The sequence below is a fragment of the Astyanax mexicanus genome, chromosome 5, assembly GCF_023375975.1.
Source record: "Astyanax mexicanus isolate ESR-SI-001 chromosome 5, AstMex3_surface, whole genome shotgun sequence".
NCBI lineage: Eukaryota > Metazoa > Chordata > Actinopteri > Characiformes > Acestrorhamphidae > Astyanax > Astyanax mexicanus.
The window spans coordinates 57,483,729-57,506,714 of record NC_064412.1 but is presented as its reverse complement, the minus strand read 5'-3'; the positions used below and the strand labels follow the sequence as shown (position 1 = coordinate 57,506,714).

General features: G+C 36.8%; 2 protein-coding genes across 2 annotated transcripts; one reads left to right on the top strand and one right to left on the bottom strand.

The window, feature by feature from the left end:
- The first annotated feature begins 656 nt into the window (after window positions 1–656).
- psmf1 (proteasome inhibitor subunit 1) lies at window positions 657–6,902 on the top strand. Its single transcript, XM_007258487.3, has 7 exons — window positions 657–892; window positions 1,822–1,974; window positions 2,063–2,145; window positions 2,884–3,063; window positions 5,340–5,393; window positions 5,695–5,853; window positions 6,558–6,902. The coding sequence occupies exons 1-7, from the start codon at window positions 764–766 to the stop codon at window positions 6,607–6,609; spliced, it is 810 nt and encodes a 269-aa protein (XP_007258549.3). The 5' UTR covers window positions 657–763; the 3' UTR covers window positions 6,610–6,902.
- An 8,223-nt stretch (window positions 6,903–15,125) lies between these two features.
- Window positions 15,126–21,252, bottom strand: tmem74b (transmembrane protein 74B). Its single transcript, XM_022675309.2, has 3 exons — window positions 21,042–21,252; window positions 20,840–20,938; window positions 15,126–20,391 (listed from the first exon to the last, which is right to left on the bottom strand). Exon 3 carries the CDS (start codon window positions 20,309–20,311, stop codon window positions 19,628–19,630), a length of 684 nt encoding a protein of 227 aa, XP_022531030.1. The 5' UTR covers window positions 20,312–20,391; window positions 20,840–20,938; window positions 21,042–21,252; the 3' UTR covers window positions 15,126–19,627.
- Between the last annotated feature and the right edge of the window lie 1,734 nt (window positions 21,253–22,986).

The following is a 22,986-nucleotide window of genomic DNA, read 5'->3' as shown; positions in this document are numbered from 1 at the left end:
CAGTGATATGAAGACCCGGTGTTGTGCCGAATTCAGCACCCCCGCCCGAAAAAGCATCCCCCTTTCGGGAGCGCGCACATAACTGTCTACTTGGTTTTAACTTAGTTTTACTTAAAGAATGGAAATACCCAATATACTGTTATAACCTGTTATAAGATAAATATTAAGAAATAAAAATAATCATGTCACCCGCAGCTTATCCCTAGTGAGGGTGTTTTTCCTGGTGGAGGGTGCTTGAATTTGGCACAGCACCGGTGTTCTGTCGAGTTGTGCTACCCTATCAAACCGTGCTACCCTTTTGTGTATATTTAAAGGTAAACATATAAAAGAAGCACAGTATTAAAGCACTTTCCCAGTAGAAGTTTATGTACTATTTTATTATAATCTGCTTTTGTATTTTTAGAGAAATTATTTTTATTTTTAATTATTGTTGTTATTATTATTAATAGTCATTATACTTTGACGGTGTAATGACAGTGTCGTCAGGTTGTTAAATGCACAGAAAAAAAACACGGGAAAACATAATTATTATAAAACACAGGAGAAGTAATAATAAAATGTAGGTTACCGCATGTAACGTAGTGTCTTTAGGAAGCACGTATCGACGGGTAGCATAATTCGGCACAACACCGGAACTGAAGTCTGGCGGCTGCGTGTTCACTCCGGACCGGTTAAGCGGGGAGGCGGTGTGATGCAGCAGATGTAAACAGATCAGGGCTGTTTTGGTTTCGGTTCTGGAGGTTCTGCAGGTTTTTGCTGGGTCATGGCGGGGCTGGAGGTTCTGTACAGCGGGGTTTTGGGCTCTGTTAGCTGCGCTCAGGACGCGGCGGTGTGTTTTGTTCACTGGGAGATTATTAAAAGCGGGTTTAAGTGTTTAGGGACTGGAGATCAGGTGAGTTTTCTCTAATAAACTCAATAAAACTCAATAAAACTCAATATAAATACAGTGAAATATGATTAACACTGTCTCTTAACCCTGCGGCTACTCACTCTTTCTTATATAACGTTATAATACATAACTCCAGCTGATTAATTTATTGTTTATTAAGTGTAACGTTAATTAAGTGTAGCTCAGTGACACAGCACACTAACGTTTTTTTGTCATAATAATATTCTTTTATTGTTCCTTTTTTAACCAAACATAACATTCAACACCATTCACACAACATATACAATACAAAGCTACACCACAAACCTAATTCACACATTATACATTTACACAGCACAAAATAATTGATAAGATAATATAAAATAAGTTAAGAAAGCATAAATTGACAATTGCAAAAAATATATATATACATAATCACAATATTTCTTAGTATTTTAAAAGATGTGTAAAACTCCTTATAGCACTTTCTTAGTCATTTTAACATCATTATTCCACAGAACAGCGTGTGAATCTGTGTGTGTTTATCTCACCGTATTATTTATTTATTATAAGCTTAGTGCTGGAGATTAAACTAAACTAGCTAATTTTTTAAAAGTGTAAGTGAATGATTTGCTTTTTTATTGTACTGTTAATAATTAATCATTTATGGTGCAGAACTAGTGATAACATAATTATATCAGCTTCTTCATTGGTGTCTTCTTCCTTAAAAAAAAAAAAATATATATATATATATATATAATTTGTATGTTTGTTGTTTTTCTCTGCTGAAAGAATTCCAGCTTTTGCTGGTAGCTGGTTTCACATTGTCTAAGCTGATGGTCACATTGCAATACTATATATATATATATATATATATATATATATATACATTAATGTGTAATTATATGTAAGTATTACACAGCTTACAGTTCCTCTCTCTTTCCATCCTGTAGCCTCGAGATGGAGAGAAGAAATCCGAGTTGCTTCCTGCAGCCTGGAACGCCAGCAAAGAGCTGTACACCCTGCGCTACAGATCCAGCGATGATAAATCTAACCTGCTCCTGAAGGCCATCACTGTGGATTCCACCCTGATCTTCAACTTCATGGTAAAATCTAAAGAACATGAGAATTCCTGAATATTTAACCTGCTTTTCTGAAGTTTTGTGACCTCTAACCTCTTTATATATCTACCAGGACTCCGCTACAGACAGAGTAACAGACCTGACCATCACTGTTTCTGATTATGTAGATGAGAACAGTCTGCAGACGTTTGACAGGTTGGTTTTAAATGCATTTATTCCACACTAATTTATAAAGTTTTACTGTTTATGTGCTTTTGATATGTTGTCATTACTCTGTAATTAAATTTACCCTAAAACATGCATACAATTCATACAGCATAATGTGCGTAGCAGATTACTCTCAGATCGCTTTTATTAGTGTTTATGAAGGAGGGTTAATCTACAGTTACAGTAGATACAGAATCACCAGCAAAGAGTCATTTAAATGGTGATCATAAGCTACCTCAAATTACTGTAATTAGTCTAAAATTCTAAACCATCCAAAAAACGAATTATTTGAAAGTTCTTACATCTCCCTTATCTGCTGACCTGCCACAGTCATTAGTTACAGATCCCTCCCTCAAAAGAAGTCTGCTGGATAATCCTGCTGTGTACTGTCTGAGGTTCTCAACCAGCAGAACGAATTTGAAACGTTTCTTCAACTAGAAAATCTAGTGGGCGGGGCTCTAGTGGGGGTTGACAAGTGAGGGGTGGAGCCAGGGTGGTTCTATGCAGGTTTTCTTATTGTGACATCACAATAAGGGAGGAGCTAAACGGCTGATAGAAGAAAACGTTTCGTACACTTAATTCTTTCAGCTGATTAACAGGAAGCGGATGGATTGGTTTTTTTTTTTATGTTTGGAGTATTTAAATTGTTTATAGAGGCAGAGAGACACTAGCGGAAAAACAGAAACACCAGAACTTTTTTAACCCAGAATTTCTATCCTTCTTTAGTGTGTTTAAGAACACAGAAGATCTGGTGAAGAAGCTGAAGTCCTCACTGCTGCCTGCAGCAAAAACAGAGAAGAAAGAGAAGAGAGAAAGACCTCCAGCTGCAGACACCCGACCCAATCCCGACCACGACCCTCTCCGCATCCCCTCCAGAGTTCCCCCCACCGCTCGCCCCCCAAACTGGTGAGTAAAGAGTGTGCATCATTTTTTACACTTTTTTTTGCATGTTCTCATTATCGCTGTGGAATTTGATCAAAATGATCTTGAATTTATAACATTACTGTATTTTTTGCACTATAATGTGCACTTAAAATCCTTTAATTATCCCAAAACTCATCAGAGCTCCTTATAATCCGGTGCTCCTTATGTATGAATTCTATCAGTCAGGTATTAAGGAGCAGTAAAGACACTCCACTGAAGTACAGAGTTATACAACCATGGCTAGCCTTAGAGGAAATCTGGATACTGGATATTTACTCACCTAAATAAACAGTTTTCAGGAGAGAAATCTGTGTAGATTAACATCCAGCACTCGTTTCACTTTAAAAATAATGTGGTTTATAATCCGGTACGCCTTATATTCCGAAAAATACGATATATTATTAATTAAGTCATAATATTTTAAATTCAGTTAAGCAACTCATTTACTCGTTTTGCTTCAACTAGGTAATATTAGTTCAATATTAAGCTATTGATGACAGTAGTAATAGTCCAGTAAATCCCAACATCTTTACTAAAACAGAAATCACAATAAACTCAGTGACCGAGTTCTATTTGAATAAATCTCTATAGAGAGAGCAGAAGCTTTGATTCTCATTATTGGCTAAAAGCTCCTGACCTTGATGGTTCTCCAGTTACAGCGCACTGTGGTTCCTGTGGAGAGCTCCCATCACCACATTCTGCTATCAGCTCTATCTCTGAGTGTAAAAGCTTATAAACGCATTGTTGTTCCAGACCCAGGCTTTAATAGAAATAAATGTGATTAAATGAGATATTTGACCAATTACAACACATTCCACTGTGACTGTGGGTGTGTTAATGAATTAGAGCATTTATAAAAAAATTTATGGATTCAGGGCTTGTCGTTGTGTCTTTGGTATTGTGAGAGAGCAAAAGAAATACTCCAGAAATGTAACTGAACACACCTAATTTCCAGACCACCACGCCCATCATTAACGGCGCAGGCACAAGATGTGAAAATAAACTGTTGACGGGGTGTAAGATAGCGAAGAGCATCACGACGCACCTTATACAGGGTGTATGATAGGCAACCCTGCCACGTGCACCATTGTTGTTCAGTGTTCTCCTTACGGTGGACTCATGAACTTTAACATGAGAGAGGCCTTCAGTTGCTTAGAAGTTACTCTGCAGTCCTTTCTCACAAATATGTAATATTGGATCATTTTCCTCATTAAATAAATAAGCACGTATCATATTTTTGTCTCATTTGCTTAACTGGATTCCTTTTATACACTTTTAGGGTTCACAAACTTTCAAGCACCAGTGTAGATGGATAGATAAAATAGTTTAATTGAATTATTAGATGTGAAAGAAGGTCAGAATAAAGATAAATGAGAAATTTAAGAGTGGAGGAATAAATGACTCATACAAAGGAAAGATTTGACATTCAGCATTTGAAGAGCTGCAAGGCAGTAAGAGGCACAAAATGTTATTTTTACCAAGAGAGGGGAGAAAGAAAGAAAGAGAGAGAGAGAGGGAGAGAGGGGCGGAGGAGGAGGAGGAGGAGTGTCGTCCTTAAGGACGTGGCAGGAGGCCAGAGAGGAGTGTGTTGCTCATCTTCAGCTTCACTTTGCCGCACTGACCCAAACCCTATCAGGTTCTTTATGATGTCAGAGGCTTATCAACACTGCTGCTGCTGCTGGCCCAACCCTGCAATATACAGCTCTGCAAAAAAATAAGTCCACTTAATGTGAAGAGTTTCTTTGATTTTACCAAATTAAAAACCTCTGGAATATAATCAAGAGGAAGATGGATGATCACAAACCATCAAACCACCAAACTGAACTGCTTGACTTTTTACACCAGGAGTAAAGCAGCATAAAGTTATCCAAAAGCAGTGTGTAAGACTGGTGGAGGAGAACATGATGCCAAGATGCATGAAAAAAAACTGTGATTAAAAACCAGGGTTATTCCACCAAATATTGATTATTTCTGAACTCTTAAAACTTTATGAATATGAACTTGTTTTATTTGCATTATTTGAGGTCTGAAAGTTCTGCATCTTTTTTGTTATTTCAGTCATTTCTCATTTTCTGTAAATAAATGCTCTAAATTACAATATTTTTATTTGGAAATTGGGAGAAATGTTGTCTGTAGTTTATAGAATAAAACAACAATGTTCATTTTACTCAAACATAAACCTATAAATAGCAAAATCAGAGAAACTGAAGTATAGCAGCACTTTAGAAACCTGTGTATCCTCTTTCTGTGTTTTTCAGGACAGACCCGATGGCTCCGTTCGCTGCAGGAGGAGCAGACCTCGATCCATTCGGGTGAGACCTCTCCCAAAACTCTGCTCTGCCGTGTAGATTACACACAGAATTACTGTATTGATTCTGAAGTCCTGCTGTTTCACATTTATCTTTTTGACTTTTGGATGATCCTCTTACAGACAGACCTGTGTTTAAAATCATCCTACACTGGTGGATTTAGATACAAATTTAGATAAAATGGAGAGATTTGTTTTGTAAATAAGGAAATTCCTGGTGAAATAGATTTGGTAAGTTTTTTAACTGACACCAAACATAGAAAAAAAGCTCTGTAAAAGTATCTGTATTTAATGTGTTGTTTCAGTGGGAGAGCAGGAGGGATGATCGTGGATCCGTTAAGAGCCGGATTCCCTCGTTCTGGATTTGATCCGACAGGAGGAATACCCGGAGTCCTCCCACCCGGCGCCGTGCCCCCCGGTGCCCGCTTCGACCCGTTCGGACCCGTCGGGAGACACAGACCCGGGTAACAACTGTACCGATATTCCCAGCCATTCCCAGCAAATCATTTCACCACATTACCGTTTAATATTTAATTTGTGTATAATCAGGATTTACCTGTTAAAAAGGAGAACTATTTACCTGCAGAAAAGTTTTTTAAAGGTTTTTAATAAGGAATTGCTTGGTCTCATCTTACATTACAATCTCGTGAATACACTTATTATTTATTAATTGTTCCATACAGCATTGAGAACTATAAAATTATATTATATTATTATTAATATAATGTAATGCATTGTAATGCATTTAATAGCATAAAAATAAATAATAATAATAATAATAATAATAATGTGTAGATAGTACCTTTTATATAGCTCCACAAGTGAAGTATAGAAAAACAAGCATTGTATATATATATAAAAAATAGAAGAATTGTTATTAATCAAAAAATATATACACAAAATGTTATAGAATTGCATAGAACTGGAATTTAAAATGACCATACAATGAACTACAAGTCTTACAATTACAATCTTACAAATACACTTATTTATTATTCAGTAATTGATACATACAGCATTCATGAAGATCAAATTATAGTAAAAAGATTAATTAATTTAATCAAAAGAAATACACATAGAAAGTAGAAATAGAAGTAAAGATAAAAATATAAATCTTTCTGCATTGTCTGTTCAGTAAACTGAACCCTCTGTATTCTTTATTAATCAGGCCAGACCCGGATCATCTGCCTCCCCCCGGATACGACGACATGTTCATGTAGAAGATCCTGAGGTTCTGCTGGAGGTTCTGCTGGAGGTTCTGTGTGTGATGAACTGATGATGGTGTTTCTGTGTGTTTGGATGGCAGAGTGAAGCCGTGTTTTATATTCCAGACTAAGGTTCTTGCTTTGAGAGAAGATTAATGACTGTAATTAATGATTGCAGGTTTTCGACGCTGATTTATCCCCTAATTTAGGATTCGCTGGTTTGATCCTGTTGCTATTGACTCGTTCCTGATGGGCACAATAAACTACTTTTTTTGTTGAATAAACAAATAAATAAATAACAGAACTGACTCTGGGTTATCTCCTTCAGCCTCGGATATACAGCTTTAATTTGGACACTTTAAATGCTTTTAAATACCTCCTAATTATTTTAATTTCTGCTTTTTTATACCTTATAATGATTAATAAGTAATTAAAACCTTTACATACTGTCTGTTTTATTGTGTTGTTTTAACACACACACACTGATGAATCTGCTGTGTACTTATTACTTACTCAGTACCTACTAATTACTTAGTACCTGCTAATTTAATACACATTAATTACTGTATTAGTGTACAGAACTAGTCAAAAGTTTGGACACACCTTCTCATTTACTGGTACTTCTCTACAACAGAGGAAACTCTTACTCTTCTGTTCTATCCTGGGGTGATTCTGATTAGTGCCAGTTTCATCGGTATAATGTTAATGGTGGTCTTTTTTCTGACTGCAGTTTTGTTCTCTAGATAGATAGATAGATAGATAGATAGATAGATAGATAGATAGATAGATAGATACATTTACAGTATAAAAAAAATGCTGAATGAAGAATATATACATGAATATATAAATACAAAAACTACAGAAAGTGTGAAAGTAAGGCGTGTCCAAACTTTTGACTTGTACTGTGTATTAATTTACTACAAAAATAAATATGTAAATGCTGTGTTTGAATTCTGAGAGCAGTAAAATTAACAGCAAACCAGGGTTTTGTCATTTTTGGATAATTTCTACACAACATCAGCGCTGTTTATCCTCTCTGAACAGGTGATTTTTATATATTTGAGGTTCAGCTCCACCTTAATCATATTTATGTTTGATATCTGTGCTGCGTTTTGTTCTCAGGACTCTTTTCTCCTCAGTAATCGATGGGTGAAACAGTAGCTGCTGGAGATCAGGGCGGGTGCGGAGTGTTATTTATGGAGAGGGCAGAAGCAGACGTAGTGGAAATCAATGGCAGTAATGGCCGCTGTGAGTCACAGTGCCCAGAACGTCAGCTGAACTCCCCTCTACAGGCTGAGCGATGACGGGCTGAGAGATGAAGACGTTCAGGACTGTCCTGGAGGCCCTGCTGAGAAAAAAACATCTACAATAACATGAGAAACAAGATATAAATCACTTACTTACCTGATTTGGGGAGAAACAATAGGATTTTGCTCAGCCTGAACCTCTTCCTCATTGTCTGCAGCAGCTAGTAAAAGAAAATATTCAGAAAAACGAGTCGATCAGGAAAAGCACCGTGTCTACATCAACCAGTGAATTAGTATTCATGGCCCCGCCCACCTTGGCTCAGGAGCGCCCACAGGCAGAGCTGAAGCTGGGCGGCGACGCCGTCTCGTCAGATAGGAGATAACTAACAGTGCTAGGAACAGCATGCAGTTCATTCCTGTGTTATTTGTGCGAATAACACATCAGTGTTTATATACTTTACCCAGTAATTCAGAGCTAAGAAACAAATGGTTAGAATTAGTCTATGGTAAGTGTATGTTTAGAACAGTTCTGTTTACACTAGTTTTGGACCTGGACTACCCACCTCTGTGTGTAACTATCTATAGGTTTAAATAGGATCTCCAGTGGATTTGATGTTTAACAGAGACTCTAAGAATAGGTCAGTGGCTGAACATAGGATGACATTGGAAAGATATTAGTTATTAGTGTAAAAATGTCTCTATTTTAAAACAGTTCTAACTGTTGTTCATTTTGCTGCATCCTGGTGTCACAGTGCTGTTAGCCAATCAAAGGCGATACTGTATGTTTGCATGTAAGAATATTCATGAACAAGAGGTGAAATCCTATCGCTCCCCATCCGCCCCACTCCTTCACCAGACTAAAGCAGTGTTTTACCGGATCACCAGAGCAAAAACTAGTTCACGTGACATTCATTCACACTAGAGACACAACTAGACATTTTAAAATGAATGAAAAAATAAAGGAATGAGATCTTTAAATGTCAGCTGCTGCCTTAAAGCTATAGAATTTTGAAATCCATCATTTTTTTTTTACGATACTTGAGTTTAGCTCCTCATGTCCTGGAATCTGGAGATCAGAAGGATGGCAGAATGCTTCTCCAGCTTTTCTCAGAGTGATGGATGTGATGGTCAGTGCAGCAGCACAGTGGGAGATGGATGTCAGTGCTGAGCAATGTGTCCTACATCTATCAGAGAGCTTATCACCACGACAGCTGTCTGTCTGCAGCTGATACTGCACTGTACTGAAGAGGATAGAGGAGAGTCTTCATCAGGTCACACAGACAGCAACCGTCAGATTATCTTAGTGGGCCTTTAGTGTCCTCTCTCTACACTCTGCATCAACTGCATAGAACCAGTAGACGGCCGGATTAGCCAGCAGACTTCTTCTGAGAGAGGGATCTGTACCTACTGCCCTTGGCAAATCAGCAGATGAGGGAGATGTAAGAACTTTCAAATAATGAGTTATGTGCTTCTATCGTAGTTAAGCATCAGCGGTTCAGCTGTGAAGAGCATCTTAACCCTTTCAGACTTGCATCCATTACAACGGACAATATGTATTTTCTTTATTTTTAAACGTTTTGTTGCACACATTAATACTATTTGAGAGCTTGTTAATGTTAATGTCCATCAGAATTAACCATGAACCAGCCAATAAACAAGTTTATCAACCAATGAAACAGTAACTTTGCTCTGCTTACTACACTGGAAAAACAGAAGTACTTAAGCTTAATAATAAAAGGTATTTTTACTAATTTAATATGATTTAGAACACTTTTTAATCATGTGTTAACTGTTTATGGGTGGTTGATGACATATAAAGGATTTAAAAGGTCAATATGCTATATATAAAATATTACAAACAAGCTTCCAATGCAATAGAAATAAAAAAATCTGACCCCTGTATCATGTGCGGTGTCTCTATCTCCGTCAGTGTTTAGTCCAGATGTTCTGCTGTGTTCTCAGAGATGAAGATCAGCAGAAGATGTGCATCTCTTTGTGCTGACGTCTCTTTAGGACTTTTATTCAGACGTCTCAGGATGATCTCAGGGGGTCGGCGGAGGTTATGAGCAATAATTCAGGCTGTCTGCTCCTCTTGTAGAAACTCAGTCTAGTTAAACTCCTCTTCACACTTCTCTGTGAGGCTCTACCATCTGGAGCGTCATGGTCCCGTCCCCCGGCGTGATGCTGCTGCTGAGGGCTGAAGGGCTGAAGGGCTGAAGGTGACTTTGAATTAATTCATTTGTTCAGTTTGCAGGTTTTTACAGCTTGGCTTCATCCAAATCAGCTAAAGAGCAGCTGTGTGGAGCAGCAGAGCTTCTTTAAATTATAGTATTTATACTGTTATTACAGGAGATCTGCACAATATCCACATAAATATTACTGTAGTCTGATGTTCGATATGCAATGCACGATATTTAATATAATATTAAAGGGGAAATATTATTAAAAACTCACTTTTGCATGCTTTTGTATGTCCACTTGATTCTTGACTACCTCTATAAACATATAAACACTCCAAACTCAAACAAAATTCTATCAGTTTTCTGTAAATCAGCTGAAAGTGTTGGGTGTAGTAATTTATATATAATATATTGGGCTACTATGAGCCGTTTAGATGCTCCTCCCCTCCCTAATTGTGACATCACAATAAGGAAATCTGGATAGAACCACCCTAGATCCACCCCTCACCTGTTTCTTCAACTCTTCTAGTTAAAGAAACATAATTACTATCTGCTGTTTGAGAACCTCAGACAATACAAAGCAGGATTAGCCAGCAGGCTTCTTTTGAGGGAGGGATCTGTACATAATGTCCTACTCTGGCAAGTCAGCAGATGAGAGATGTGAGGACTTTCAAATATTGAATTGTACGCTTCTATCGCAGTTATGCATGAACTAGCTGGTTTTTGTTTTTCTGTTTATCACAAGCCAACACTAACATATGGTAAACACTCAAAGTAAATATGGGGCGTGGCCAGCGACAGCTTTTTTGTATTTGAATAAAAGTGACAGAGCCCTTAAACAGCTCATTCTAAAAAAGGGACAGGTAAGAAAAGAGCTGGTGAGAGTTATTTTGTGCAAAGATACTACTTATAAATAAAATATCCACTCAGTCTGATTAAAAACAACAGCAACAAAAGATTTATTTCACCAAAAGGATTATAAAACCAAGCCGTTACATTTCCCCCAAACATACAGTTTACAGACTCCATTAACTCACAACAAACAGCACATTACACATGCAGCTCAGACACCTCTACTACTCTTTAGTGCCGCCGTTAATTAATTATTAGGAGAAATCCGGAGTAAAATTGATTTTTGGGTGTAGTAAAACTTGATAAAGAGCACTAACCTCCGCTCACCTCCGCTTTCCTGCAGCTTTCTGAGATCCACTTAAAACGAGGCATTAATAACTTAAAAAGTGCAAAAAAAAGCTTATTAAAACCACTGTTTACATCCTATAACGTAACATAATCTCTGGGCGCTGCCATCTCAAAGTAAAGTCATGATCAGTACAGTATTATTCGATTTTGCTGTAGGTTGTAAACATTGTTTTTAATAAGCTTTTTGTGCACTTTTTAAGTTATTAATGCATTGTTTTAAATATCAGGACTCTTCAGAATCTACCATTAGGGTGTGGAGCAACTTTAAACCTAAATAACAGTGTTAAAAATCGATTTATCTGCAGGGGCAAAATATGACCCATTGAAACCCATTCTAAAGCCTGTTTAAAGAAACTGCACAATATTGCTGTATCTCGGAAAGCTGCAGGAGAGTGGAGGAGAGCTATTCAACAAAAGTTAGAACTCTTTATCATGTTTTACTATACTAAAAATCAATTTTACACCAGAGTTCTCCTATAAGGTGGCACTGCATGACGGCGCTCAGTCTGAAACAAAGCAAGACGTGACAAACGGAATTAAACAAAATTAAAGGAAATAAAAGGAAATTACAGTCTGTGGCACTTGCAGGTACTACTGTATACACCATAGAGTCTCTGCAGGACTGGAGCAACATCACTTCTGCTGATTCTAATAAAAACAAAGTACCACTGATTCCACTGATTTAGACTTTAGATATGATTAGATAATAATCACAGATTAGCAGCATGAAGTTACAGTATATGCTCACACTGGTACATTGAGAATACTTGTAGTGCTCTATACGTTTGCATGTGTTTGAATGTGTTTTTTTAATATATAATACACTTTAATTAGGGCTTTTCTCATCTTATTACATTTAGATGCTTTTCTTATTATGATAAAAAGGGAAAATATGTCATGCATACTTTTTTTAAAAACAGTAGTAACTTTCATACAGTTGCATCCAGCTATCTGAATTAATGCACCATTTAATTTAGAGCTTATTCAGCTTTAGCTCTCACTCCTTATTGGCTGAATCCACCACTAATGAAGCTGTAATAGAGCTGGAACTGGAGCTAACACATTATAATACTATATTTACGATATATTGATTAGCTATCTAGGTACTTTAATTCAACCATGTTATGATACAGATAATCATATCTTAGGGAACATCATTTTTAATTTTATCTTTCATATACAACTCTGGAAAAATTAAGATTCACTTCAGTTTCTGAATCAGTTTCTCTGATTTTACTATTTATAGGTTTATGTTTGAGTAAAATGAACATTGTTGTTTTATTCTATAAACTACAGACAACATTTCTCCCAAATTCCAAATAAAAATATTCTCATTTAGAGCATTTATTTACAGAAAATGAGAAATGACTGAAATAACAAAAAAGATGCAGAACTTTCAGACCTCAAATAATGCAAAAAAAACAAGTTCATATTCATAAAGTTTTAAGAGTTCAGAAATAATCAATATTTGGTGGAATAATCCTGGTTGGTTTTTAATCACAGTTTTTGTTTTCATGCATCTTGGCATCATGTTCTCCTCCTCCACCAGTCTTACACACTGCTTTTGGATAACTTTATGCTGCTTTACTCCTGGTGCAAAAATGATCCAAGCATTATGGTTTTTAATTTGGTAAAATCAAAGAAACATATCATTTTTAAGTGCTCTCTTATTTTTTGTCAGAGCTGTATATAAATGTATAATGCTGTTAACAGAGATTATCAGTGGATTTATTAAAAACTAATAACTATTATCCAGTGTATATCCAGAGCTGCTGGAGTATATATTGTGTTATTATGTATTCTCTGGTGCTGAACGGGTGCAGGGTGTATACGTACAGTAAGTGAGGTTATAAGGTTAGTGTGCTCAGGATCTGTGTATTATAGAAACATGGTTTTATTCTCTATAATCTCTATATCCTCTATAATACAACATTCAGTAAACAGAACTCTGATTAACTGCATCGTTCAGCTGCTCCTCCTCTTCTGCTTTTACATTACAATCAATACAGCCGCCTCCCGTCTCATCAATCACAGATACTACCTTTTCATTACAGCCGAGAAAAGCTATAAAATAAGATTGTGGACAGGAGCAAAGATAAATCTAATCATTACACACACACACACGCCGTCTCACTTAATCGATACAGCCCCCCAGCGATACCTCAAGCAGCGCCAGTTAAATCAGGATTATATTATACTCAGATTACATTATAGCAGTTTTATATAAAGGTCACTCCACCAAGTATAAAGTCTGATGTTAATAATCTGTACATTTACACAATATTTTGAGTTTTAGAGTAGTTTTAGAGTACTGCAGTATGACGTTATGATGTTAAAATGACCCTGTGGAGAAATTACTGAGGTCATATTTAGCAGATAAAGCTTTAAATATACATTAAAATGATCAATGCTTCAAATAACCGTACACATATTGCTCTGTGCTCTGTACATTCAGAGGGAACAGAACTGATTTTCAGCTTTTTTAGAGGTTTTGGGTGTAAAATATGTTTTTTTAGAAAAGACAAAAAACAGTATAGTAATACATTATTACTAAAATAAAATACATTATTGCACTAAAAAAATAATATAAAAAGAAAATATATTAGTATATTAAATATATAATTTAAAAGAGTTTGTTTGGGTATGGATTAGGGCTGGGTGCGATATATGTATCAAATTTTATGTTTTTATATCATAGCTGTCCAAAACAGCAACTTTACAGGAGAGAGATAAAACTTTCTAAACTTTCAATGGAAGTCAATGTAAAAAGAGTTTATTTTAGTTAATTTTGGAGAAATTCTATTGGTCCATTCATCAAGAAATTTTGACACACTGTAAGAGAGAGTTGGTTTGTTGAAATTATGTATTGATCTAAAATTCTGCTTCTATCTTATAGATAGAAAATTACATAGTAAAAACTCAAACTGCACTTTTATTCACTTTTTTCACTTTATCTTAATTCACTTTACATGCACTTTTTTAAAAAGAACATTCTATCTTGTATGTGTCCCTTGTTTTGGAAGAAAAACATTCATTCGACTTGAATATCGGCATTCAGCGAAGCACTTTTGAAATATATAACGTATTTCTGCAGCTGGAAATGAGGAACATCTTCACACAGTCTCTCATACTGATACTGAAAGTTTACACAGAGCTTATTGGAGCTTCCTAAGCAAATATATCATCATATCATATCATATCATATTCCATACGCTGTCAGTTCTGCAGAACTGCTGTATAACTGACCTGAACTGACCTTCTAAACGACAACGAGCTTAACTTACTCAGCATTTATAGAGGAGCTGCTTCAGAGGCATGTTCAGATAAATAAACCTGAACAGATTTTCAGCTCAATCATTAACGGCTGCACCGTTAAAATAGCAATCCGCCAAAGGCAGAGCTCACCTGACTCTTAAAGAGAATGAAGAGCATTTCATGTTAATCCCAAAATTATTATCAACCACACCTATGATTAATTAAGTGAATTAGTGCATGCCTTTTGCATTGCATTTTGAGCCGTGCAAGGTGTACTTTTCCCGTCATTATGATAGCAAAGACACACTGACATGCCCTAAATCAAGCTGCATTGTGCATGGTTCACGACATGCCTATATATCGCTAAAATAGGGCTCTCAATTTATTTTATTTTCATCTTCTAAAATGATATAGATTAAAGATGTTTCCGCTAGAATAGGTTCATATGAGTTGAGTTGAAAAGAAACGGCAGTTTTCTCATTTCCAGCTGAAGAGTTTTATATTTATATTTTAAATTATACATTTATATTTCCTTTAACTAGACAAAAGAACAGGTGAGACCCTGAAAGTCTGAAAATCAGTTCTGTTGCCTTTATATAATAAAAGATTTAGATTTAATTCTTGCATTAGAAATGACAATAGGTTGTGTTTTAGTGTCTAACTGAGAACTCTACAGCACCAAAAGCACCTTAATATTATTTTAATATCATTTACCACAGCTGATGATCCAGTGTTACAGTGAGCATACACTACATGTCCAAAAGTTGCAGATAAAATCAAGATTATTGTTATATTAATCGGGTGAAAACCTCTATTTAGAGTGTGTTGAATATTATCATCATATGCTACAATATCTCCAAATAAACATCAACATTCATTTTCATTTTGTTGCAGTTCTGTATTCTTGAATTATATAGTTTTATATCGCCAACAATGTACGCAAAAATATCCTAAAATATTGTGATACTGTTTTAGGGCCATATCGCCCACCCCTTGCCCAAACTGTTCCAAAATAGTTAAATCCAGTGATCCATAAGCTTACTATTTAATGCTATTTAAAGTAAAGTAGATAAATCAGGAATTAAACAGGGTGTCTGGATACTTTTGGACATTTAATGTAATATTCAATGTTAATGAATAGTTTGATTAAGTGTTGCTTTATTATTTTATGTGCTTCTCAAACCCCAGTTATGTACCAACTTCAACTATTATATTATTTTAGGGACATATCCCCCCGCCCACCTTTTCCCAAACTGCGTCCAAAATTATACATTCCATTAATCCATGAGCTGTTATTCATGGTCTTATTAAACAGCGAATATTTCCATGTGACTGTATACACACCAATCAGCCATAACATTAAGACCACCAGTCTAGCATTATTCCTCAAACACACCTGGATCTTATAGAACGCCTCTCCGGCTCAGGTTCTTATTTTTAGCAGTTTTAACTAAAATCACATCTGCTGTTCATATAGCTCCGCCTCCTCCTCCAGCTCTGTCCTGCTGTTTTTCAGCCTAAAATAGGAGCTACTTCAGCCCGACTGAAGGTACAGGCAGGTGTTCCAGATGTTCTCCACAGAACCTCACGTGTGCAGCACCATTTCTCCTTAATATAGAATTAATATGTGCTGAATAAAGCTGTCTCAAAGCTGGTGATGAATACTGTACGTTCTCTAAAGCAGGGCTGCCCAAACTAAGGGTGTATCACATCATATTGTACACAAATCGCCAATATTGTTATCACAAAAATACCCTGAAATATGAGGATATTATTGTAGGGCCATAAGGGACAAATTCACACTGATCTTATTTACCATTAAATAATATCTATTAGATTCCTGGATTTACAGAGTGCATTTTTAGTATCATCACATGTTGGATCAGTGACATGTTAAAAAAACAAAGATCTCCATAACAGCAATTTAAAACAAATTTAAAAAGATTTAAAACCTTCTTAATTTTCAATTAAAGCCAATGTATAAAATATTTGATTTCAGGTCGTTTTGGAGAATTCCTATTGATCAATTCATCAAGCAACGACATAATTCCTCTATACTAAATTTCCTATAAGTATTTTTATAAGTACTTGTGTAAGAAAGAATGCAGAATAATACTTGCTTGAAAAGAGCATTTTTTTACAGAAAATAGTTTCTTAACATTATTAACTTTTAATGAAAATCAATTTTAAAAAGATTTCATTTCAGGTCATTTTGGAGAGTTTCTTTTGGTCCCTTCATCCAGAATTTTTAGAACAGTTTTAGGGACATTTTAAGTGTTTGAATTATGTAGTAAACAAAAAATAAACAAAAATGGCGATACTTGTTTTTCATTGGACAGCGATGATATAATTCCTCTATAAGAATAAATTTAGTATAGAACCTCTATACTAAATGTACTATAATTATTTTAAGTATCTGTGTAACAAAGAGAGTTAGACCTTCTTAACTTTTAATGAAAGTCAATGTAAAAAGATTTAAATTGGTCCATTCATCAATACGTTTTGACACAGATTAAGGGAGAGATTGTGTGTTCAATTTATGTAGAAAACTAAAAAATTAAGATACTTGTTTTTCATTGGACTTAGTTCTCTTCAGCACCCCAGGAGTAAATATTTGGGCTTCCCTGCTCTAGAGAATCTTCTTTAGACTTTATCAGTTCATTAAAAAGCTACACAAGGCTGGGTATTTAGTATTGATTAGCTTTTTTAGTACATGATAAGTACTATAAGTATATTAACACTAACCTCAGAAGTGGAGTATTGTGTGTTTACAGTGTTTTGAGTGTAGATTATTATTGTGACTCTTAGTTAGATTATTTAAGTATAATACAATATACTGTCATGATTTCAAGTTATTCCTTTTGACTGCACCAGTGTTTCTTTGTTTGTTTCTACATATAAAAGCTGTGTATCAGGATAAGACGACGTATAAAGCAGTATTTGCAGTATTTGCAGTATTTGCAGTAATCTATATTCAGTAGCAGTTCTGTACATATTAAAGGCTTCCATGGAACAAACTAAACCTCACACATAACAAATAATACGCAATCGCGCTTAGTTCACGATTTACAGAGACATTTTAAGGCATGTTTTAGGCTATCCTTGGACGATAATAATGTTTTTTTTTAATACATATATTTCACATATTGTTCTTTATAACGTGTTCGATTAAAGAGACGCCCGTTTCAAGTTTTATAAAGAAGCGAATGGCGTGTGGTTTTGCAGCATGTTATTTTACACATTAAACATCTTTATCTTAATCGAGGTTTAATATTGTGCTTTCCAACAATTCGTTCACTTATTATTCTTATTATAAATATCTCTGTCTTCTGCAGGATTTTATTTTCCTTTATCTTAACTGTACATTAGTCCTAACTCTACAGGATGTTCAGTAGTGAATCACAGTGCAGTCTGATGCTGTGTTTAGAATCACTCTTATTTAGAGATACAGTGCATTACTTTAAAGACCACACCTGTGCTGCCAATTGCAGTTATAAATACCCAATAATGCAGTGTACATATCTCACACTGCATTAGAATTAATTTTTTAATAGAATAAAACAATTTAAAGGGCCCATTTCTCAGAAAAAAAATTTATTTAATTCTTTTTGTGAATAAAAGAACATTATTTAGTGCATAGTACATCACCCATCACTCCAAACAGTCCATCTCTAGGAATTAATCCAAATCCTACATATATATATATAGGATGTTGAGGATTAATTGGTACTTTTAAAAATGTTAGCAATGTCCACACACTAAATTTGAACAATTTAATTTTAGAAAATCTAATAAATACTGTTTTGTTTTGTTTTGTTTTTGTTAAATGGACCCTTTAAGTTTGGATGATAATTAAGTTGGAGATTTTGTCCGTTTTTATCAATTTTATCAGTTCAAAATTCCCAGAGATACTTCATTCTGGTTGTTGTATTCTGCAGTCAGTCCACACTACAGTACGTAATGGATAAAGAATGAACCAGTGAACTATTCCAAACACAGCACAGACAGTAGCTGCAGTGCACTGTATCACATACAGTAAACAGTGCACTATATAGTGTGTCAGCCTGTTATAGTGTTTAAATTTCAAACTATTAACTGTTTCACCATTGTGCTTTCACTTCCTGTCGTTTAGCATTTAGTAAAAGCCCCGGGCGCCTGAACGACAGAGCGAGAACATCTTCACTATTTACTATTTATCACAATTATCAACTTCCAGTAACAAAACAGCACCTTATAGAACCCCATTCCCACGTTTCTCATCTTTCAGTCGTTAAAATTCAGATTTTATGTAAAAGTCTTACTTTACAGCTTAATTGGTTGACTTATTCTGTCCAAAACATCATTGAATTTACTTTTTTATAAAATTGACTTCCCTGTTTAAAAAGAATGGACAACCAGCATACTGCTATACTGGTCTGATTCTGTTTTTCAAGTAGGTATTTTCTGTTTTAAATGCTGCTGTAATCCGAAATACATGTTGGTCTAAACTGTTTATAGCCAAGTCAGAACCAGACCAGTACATGCCATCTGATAACAGTACATACCATCACAACAGCTCAACAGCTGCATCGCTAGCTCATCATTGCTGTCCAATAAAAACATGTATCTACAAAACAGTACCTTTACAGGAGATAAAATCATATTAACTTTCAATGGAATCAAAACGTTTATTTTAGGTTTTTTTTTTAAGAATTTCTATTGGTTCATCCCTCATTTTGAAACATTTAAAAATTATGTAGTAAAATAAAAATCTACAAAACTGATTGAAAATACATGTTTTTCATTGAACAGCAATGATATGTTATTTTAAACCCTGGTTAAATAGATATGAGCTAAACTAAGATTAGCATGGACTGTTAGTTTTTTCGTATTTTGTATTTACGTATTTGTGTGTAAAACTTATCGGACCAGTTTGGCCTTTTTTAGCACAGCAGCTGCTTTTTCTTGGCTTTTTGTCGTATTTCTCTCAATTTGAACTTGAATTCTTTATGTCATTCCAACTCAGGCGCCCTATACCCAAACCTTCCAGTGCTTTATAACCAGCAGTAATCCAGGTACATGTACAGGATCCACAGTTGATGATGCTGCTGCTGCTGATCCACAGATGATGATGATGCTGAGACTGGTGCTGATGCTGCTGCTGCTTTATCTCTACTGTTGGCTGTGTGGTCCAGCCTGGGCCGCCTCACACTCCACCAGCGTGTCCCTCCCGTCTCCCTCCGCCAGCTGCCTCATCCGCATGTTTATAGAGCCGTACGACTTCATGGCCCTGCCGGACCCGGCCAGAGTCCTCCGCCGGTGCAGCTCCCCGCGGCAGATGGAGGCCATCAGCAGCACGGAGAGCAGCATCCCGCCCAGCGTCAGCAGCCCGAGCCCCGCGATGATGCACTGGTCCAGGTGCGCGCCCAGGCGCGCGTACCACAGCTCCAGCTTCTCCATCTGGCGCGCGCTCACCTGCTCGGGGTTCACGCGCGCCTCCCGCGGGATGGTGTAGGCGACGACCACCAGCAGGATGCCGCTGACGAGCAGCACGAGCGCGCACACGAAGCCGTAGTCCACGGGCTGGGCTTGGGGCTCGTGCACGAGCTCGGGTTCGGGTAGGGGCTCGTGCACGAGCTCGGGTTCGGTCTGGGTTTGATGCCGTCGTTGGCTTTGAGTTTGGGTGTGGGTATGAGGTGTGGGCGCGTGCTCTTCCTCCTCTCCATCTTCACCCTCCTCATCCTCCTCCTTATCCCCCACGAAGGTGGCGTTGTCGAAGCCCGCGGCGTGGCGGCCATGGCGCGCGCCTCGGTCCCGGCCCAGCTCGCGGAGCTCCACGGCGTTCACGCGCTCCATCCGCGCTCAGCCCGCGCGCTCATGTCCAAGCGAATTAACAAGTAAACAAACGAAAATCAAGAATAGAATAAAGAAAAGGCCTGCGAAAACAAGAATGCACGCTGTAAGAGGCGTTTATTTAATTAATTAATTCAATTTGCATTAAATGCATTGTATGCATTAATTGAAATAAGCAACAACAACAAAAACCAATGCAATAAAATAAATGCAATAATTAAAATGTTGATTAAGGGTGCACTGCAAAAAGTGAAGTGCACGCAAAACAAAACTGATTCTGCCTTGTTGTTCGAATTTTTTTTCCGTTCCACCTTAAATGCTGCAGCGGTTCAGGTCTTATTTAAGGTGGAACGGACAAGATCGAATTTCACGCTAGAGAACTACTAAACAACATCCGCAGCATATTACAGGAATATTAATATTTCAAACCTTCGTAACATATTAAATATAGGCCTACATTATAAGCATCTCACATATATTGCATTGTATTATATCTACTTAAACATAATTAAAATACAAAAATCTCTTTACCTTTAACTACCTTCCTTCCCCAACTCCAACACACACATATACACACGCACTATACACACACACACACGCTCCAGCGGTGTCCACGGTGCCCTATCCTCCCTGCAACACACACACACACACACACACACAGAACAACCCGTTATACTGAGAGACCATCCCTCTGATCCATCACTCGCTCCAGAGAGATAAAGGTCATCATCACCTTATCATCAGAGATAGCCTCGTATAACCGTGTCCATCAGCATCACCCGCTGCTTAAAGGCGTCGCGAGCGAGCAGCAGCTTGTTCGAGGCTATTACTCCTCCTCATCATCCTCCTTCTGTAGCCTCGGCAGAGAGCATGCTAACACAACACCCCCCACAGGGGCTGCTGCTGGTGCTGATGAGAGTTCAGCTCCTACCTTTAGAGGAGAGCACCGGGAGGATTCTGGGTTGGGGGGTGGACTCAGGGGTACAGCTGCTCATGCGCAGATCCACATACTGGAGCAAAGCCGCAGCTACCGGACTTAAAGGAGAACTCCGGTGTGAAATGGACTTGGGCTGTAGTGAATTATGATAGCCTAAGGAGTATGAACTTTTGTTAAATAGCTCAACAAAAGAACCTCCGTTCTCCTTCAGAATTCCCAAATATGCAAATTCAGTGCTTTTAGCCGATACTCCCATCAACTTTACAATGCGAGTGATGGGGGCATAGAGTTACCCATGCAAAGAGAAATGACATTTACACCATTAACAAACTCAAGGTGTAGAGTCCCTGATATTTAAATCGACCAAATGATGATTATAAATTATTTGGGGAAATAAATGAGAAATGGCTGAAATAACAAAAAAAAAAAAAAGATGCAGAGCTTTCAGACCTCAAATAATGCAAATAAAACAAGTTCATATTCATAAAGTTTTAAGAGTTCAGAAATCAATATTTGGTTTAATAATCTTGTTTTTTAATCACAGTTTTCATGCATCTTGGCATCATGTTCTCCTCCACCAAAAGTAGGACTTCCATCAAAAGTCCTACTGAGACATGTGGGAACGCTTGAGACAGAGGATAATAACAAGAGTGTGGGAGAATAGGGAGAAGTGAATTACAAAGTCTATTTCACAAATTATTTTGCTATTATTACTTATATTTTATACTCTACAGCTGTGAATGGATCAGCAGAGAAGAGCCTCTAAAGGAACACATTACCCTCCACACAGCAGCACTAACACATCATACTGTACACCACCGAGCTTCACATTCAGAGTCTATTTACTGATCCAGACTATTCACACATCTGTTCCACCGTCATTCAGCCCCTGTCTGCTCCTCTCTCAGCTCCTTTAAACAGGTGAAGGTGTGAGCTCGCTCCAGCTCTTCACAAAGATGATGGGATTGCCATGGAAACCGAGGAGAATCGAGATCAAGGATGTGTCGTGTATTATTGATACAGCTGAGAGCTGAGACAGATGCTTCTTCATCCACCTGCTCTTCTTTATCTGTGTAAACTGATAGCAGCAGCTCACATACCTGCTCCCAGATCATCTGAAACATCTGCATTCAGAACCGCAAACATATAATCAACTTTAATCACTTCAACCTGCTATCTATATATGTATATAGATATATGTGTGTGTGTGTGTGTGTGTGTGTGTGTGTGTCTAAGCTCTGCAAAAAGAGAGAATTATGAGAAGAAGTTGGACCCAAACATGGTATAAATATATATATATAGTGTATAGTGGGAAAAAAATAGTTTGATCTGCAAATGATTTTGAGTATTTTACCTATTTGTAATAGCCACATATATACTTCATAAATTAATTGGTATTTAATTATCTACAACAATAAAACAAGTATTGCTGTTTTCTTTGCATTATTTGAGGTCTAAAAGCTCTGCATCTTTTTTGTTATTAAAGCCATTTCTCATTATAGATAGCAAAATCAGAGAAAAGTGAGTTAGAAAATGAAGTGTTCTCTTATTTTTTATCACAGCTGTATATATGTGCACTTGTATATTGTTGTTTTTTCATTAATTTATTTATTGCTGTACTGTTTATATGCAAACGCAGATTTGTATGGTCAATAAAGCAAACTAAACTGAACTGAGTTAACGAGCTTGTTCCTACACTACTGACTTACTCCGTGACTTACACCTAGGGAGCAGGGTGTGA

Coding starts and splice junctions, on each gene's coding strand:
- psmf1 (XM_007258487.3), top strand. CDS start 764: ATGGCGGGGCTGGAGGTTCTGTACAGCGGGGTTTTGGGCTCTGTTAGC. Junction 893..1,821: donor GTTTAGGGACTGGAGATCAG/GTGAGTTTTCTC, acceptor TCCATCCTGTAG/CCTCGAGATGGAGAGAAGAA. Junction 2,146..2,883: donor AGTCTGCAGACGTTTGACAG/GTTGGTTTTAAA, acceptor ATCCTTCTTTAG/TGTGTTTAAGAACACAGAAG.
- tmem74b (XM_022675309.2), bottom strand. CDS start 20,311: ATGGAGCGCGTGAACGCCGTGGAGCTCCGCGAGCTGGGCCGGGACCGA.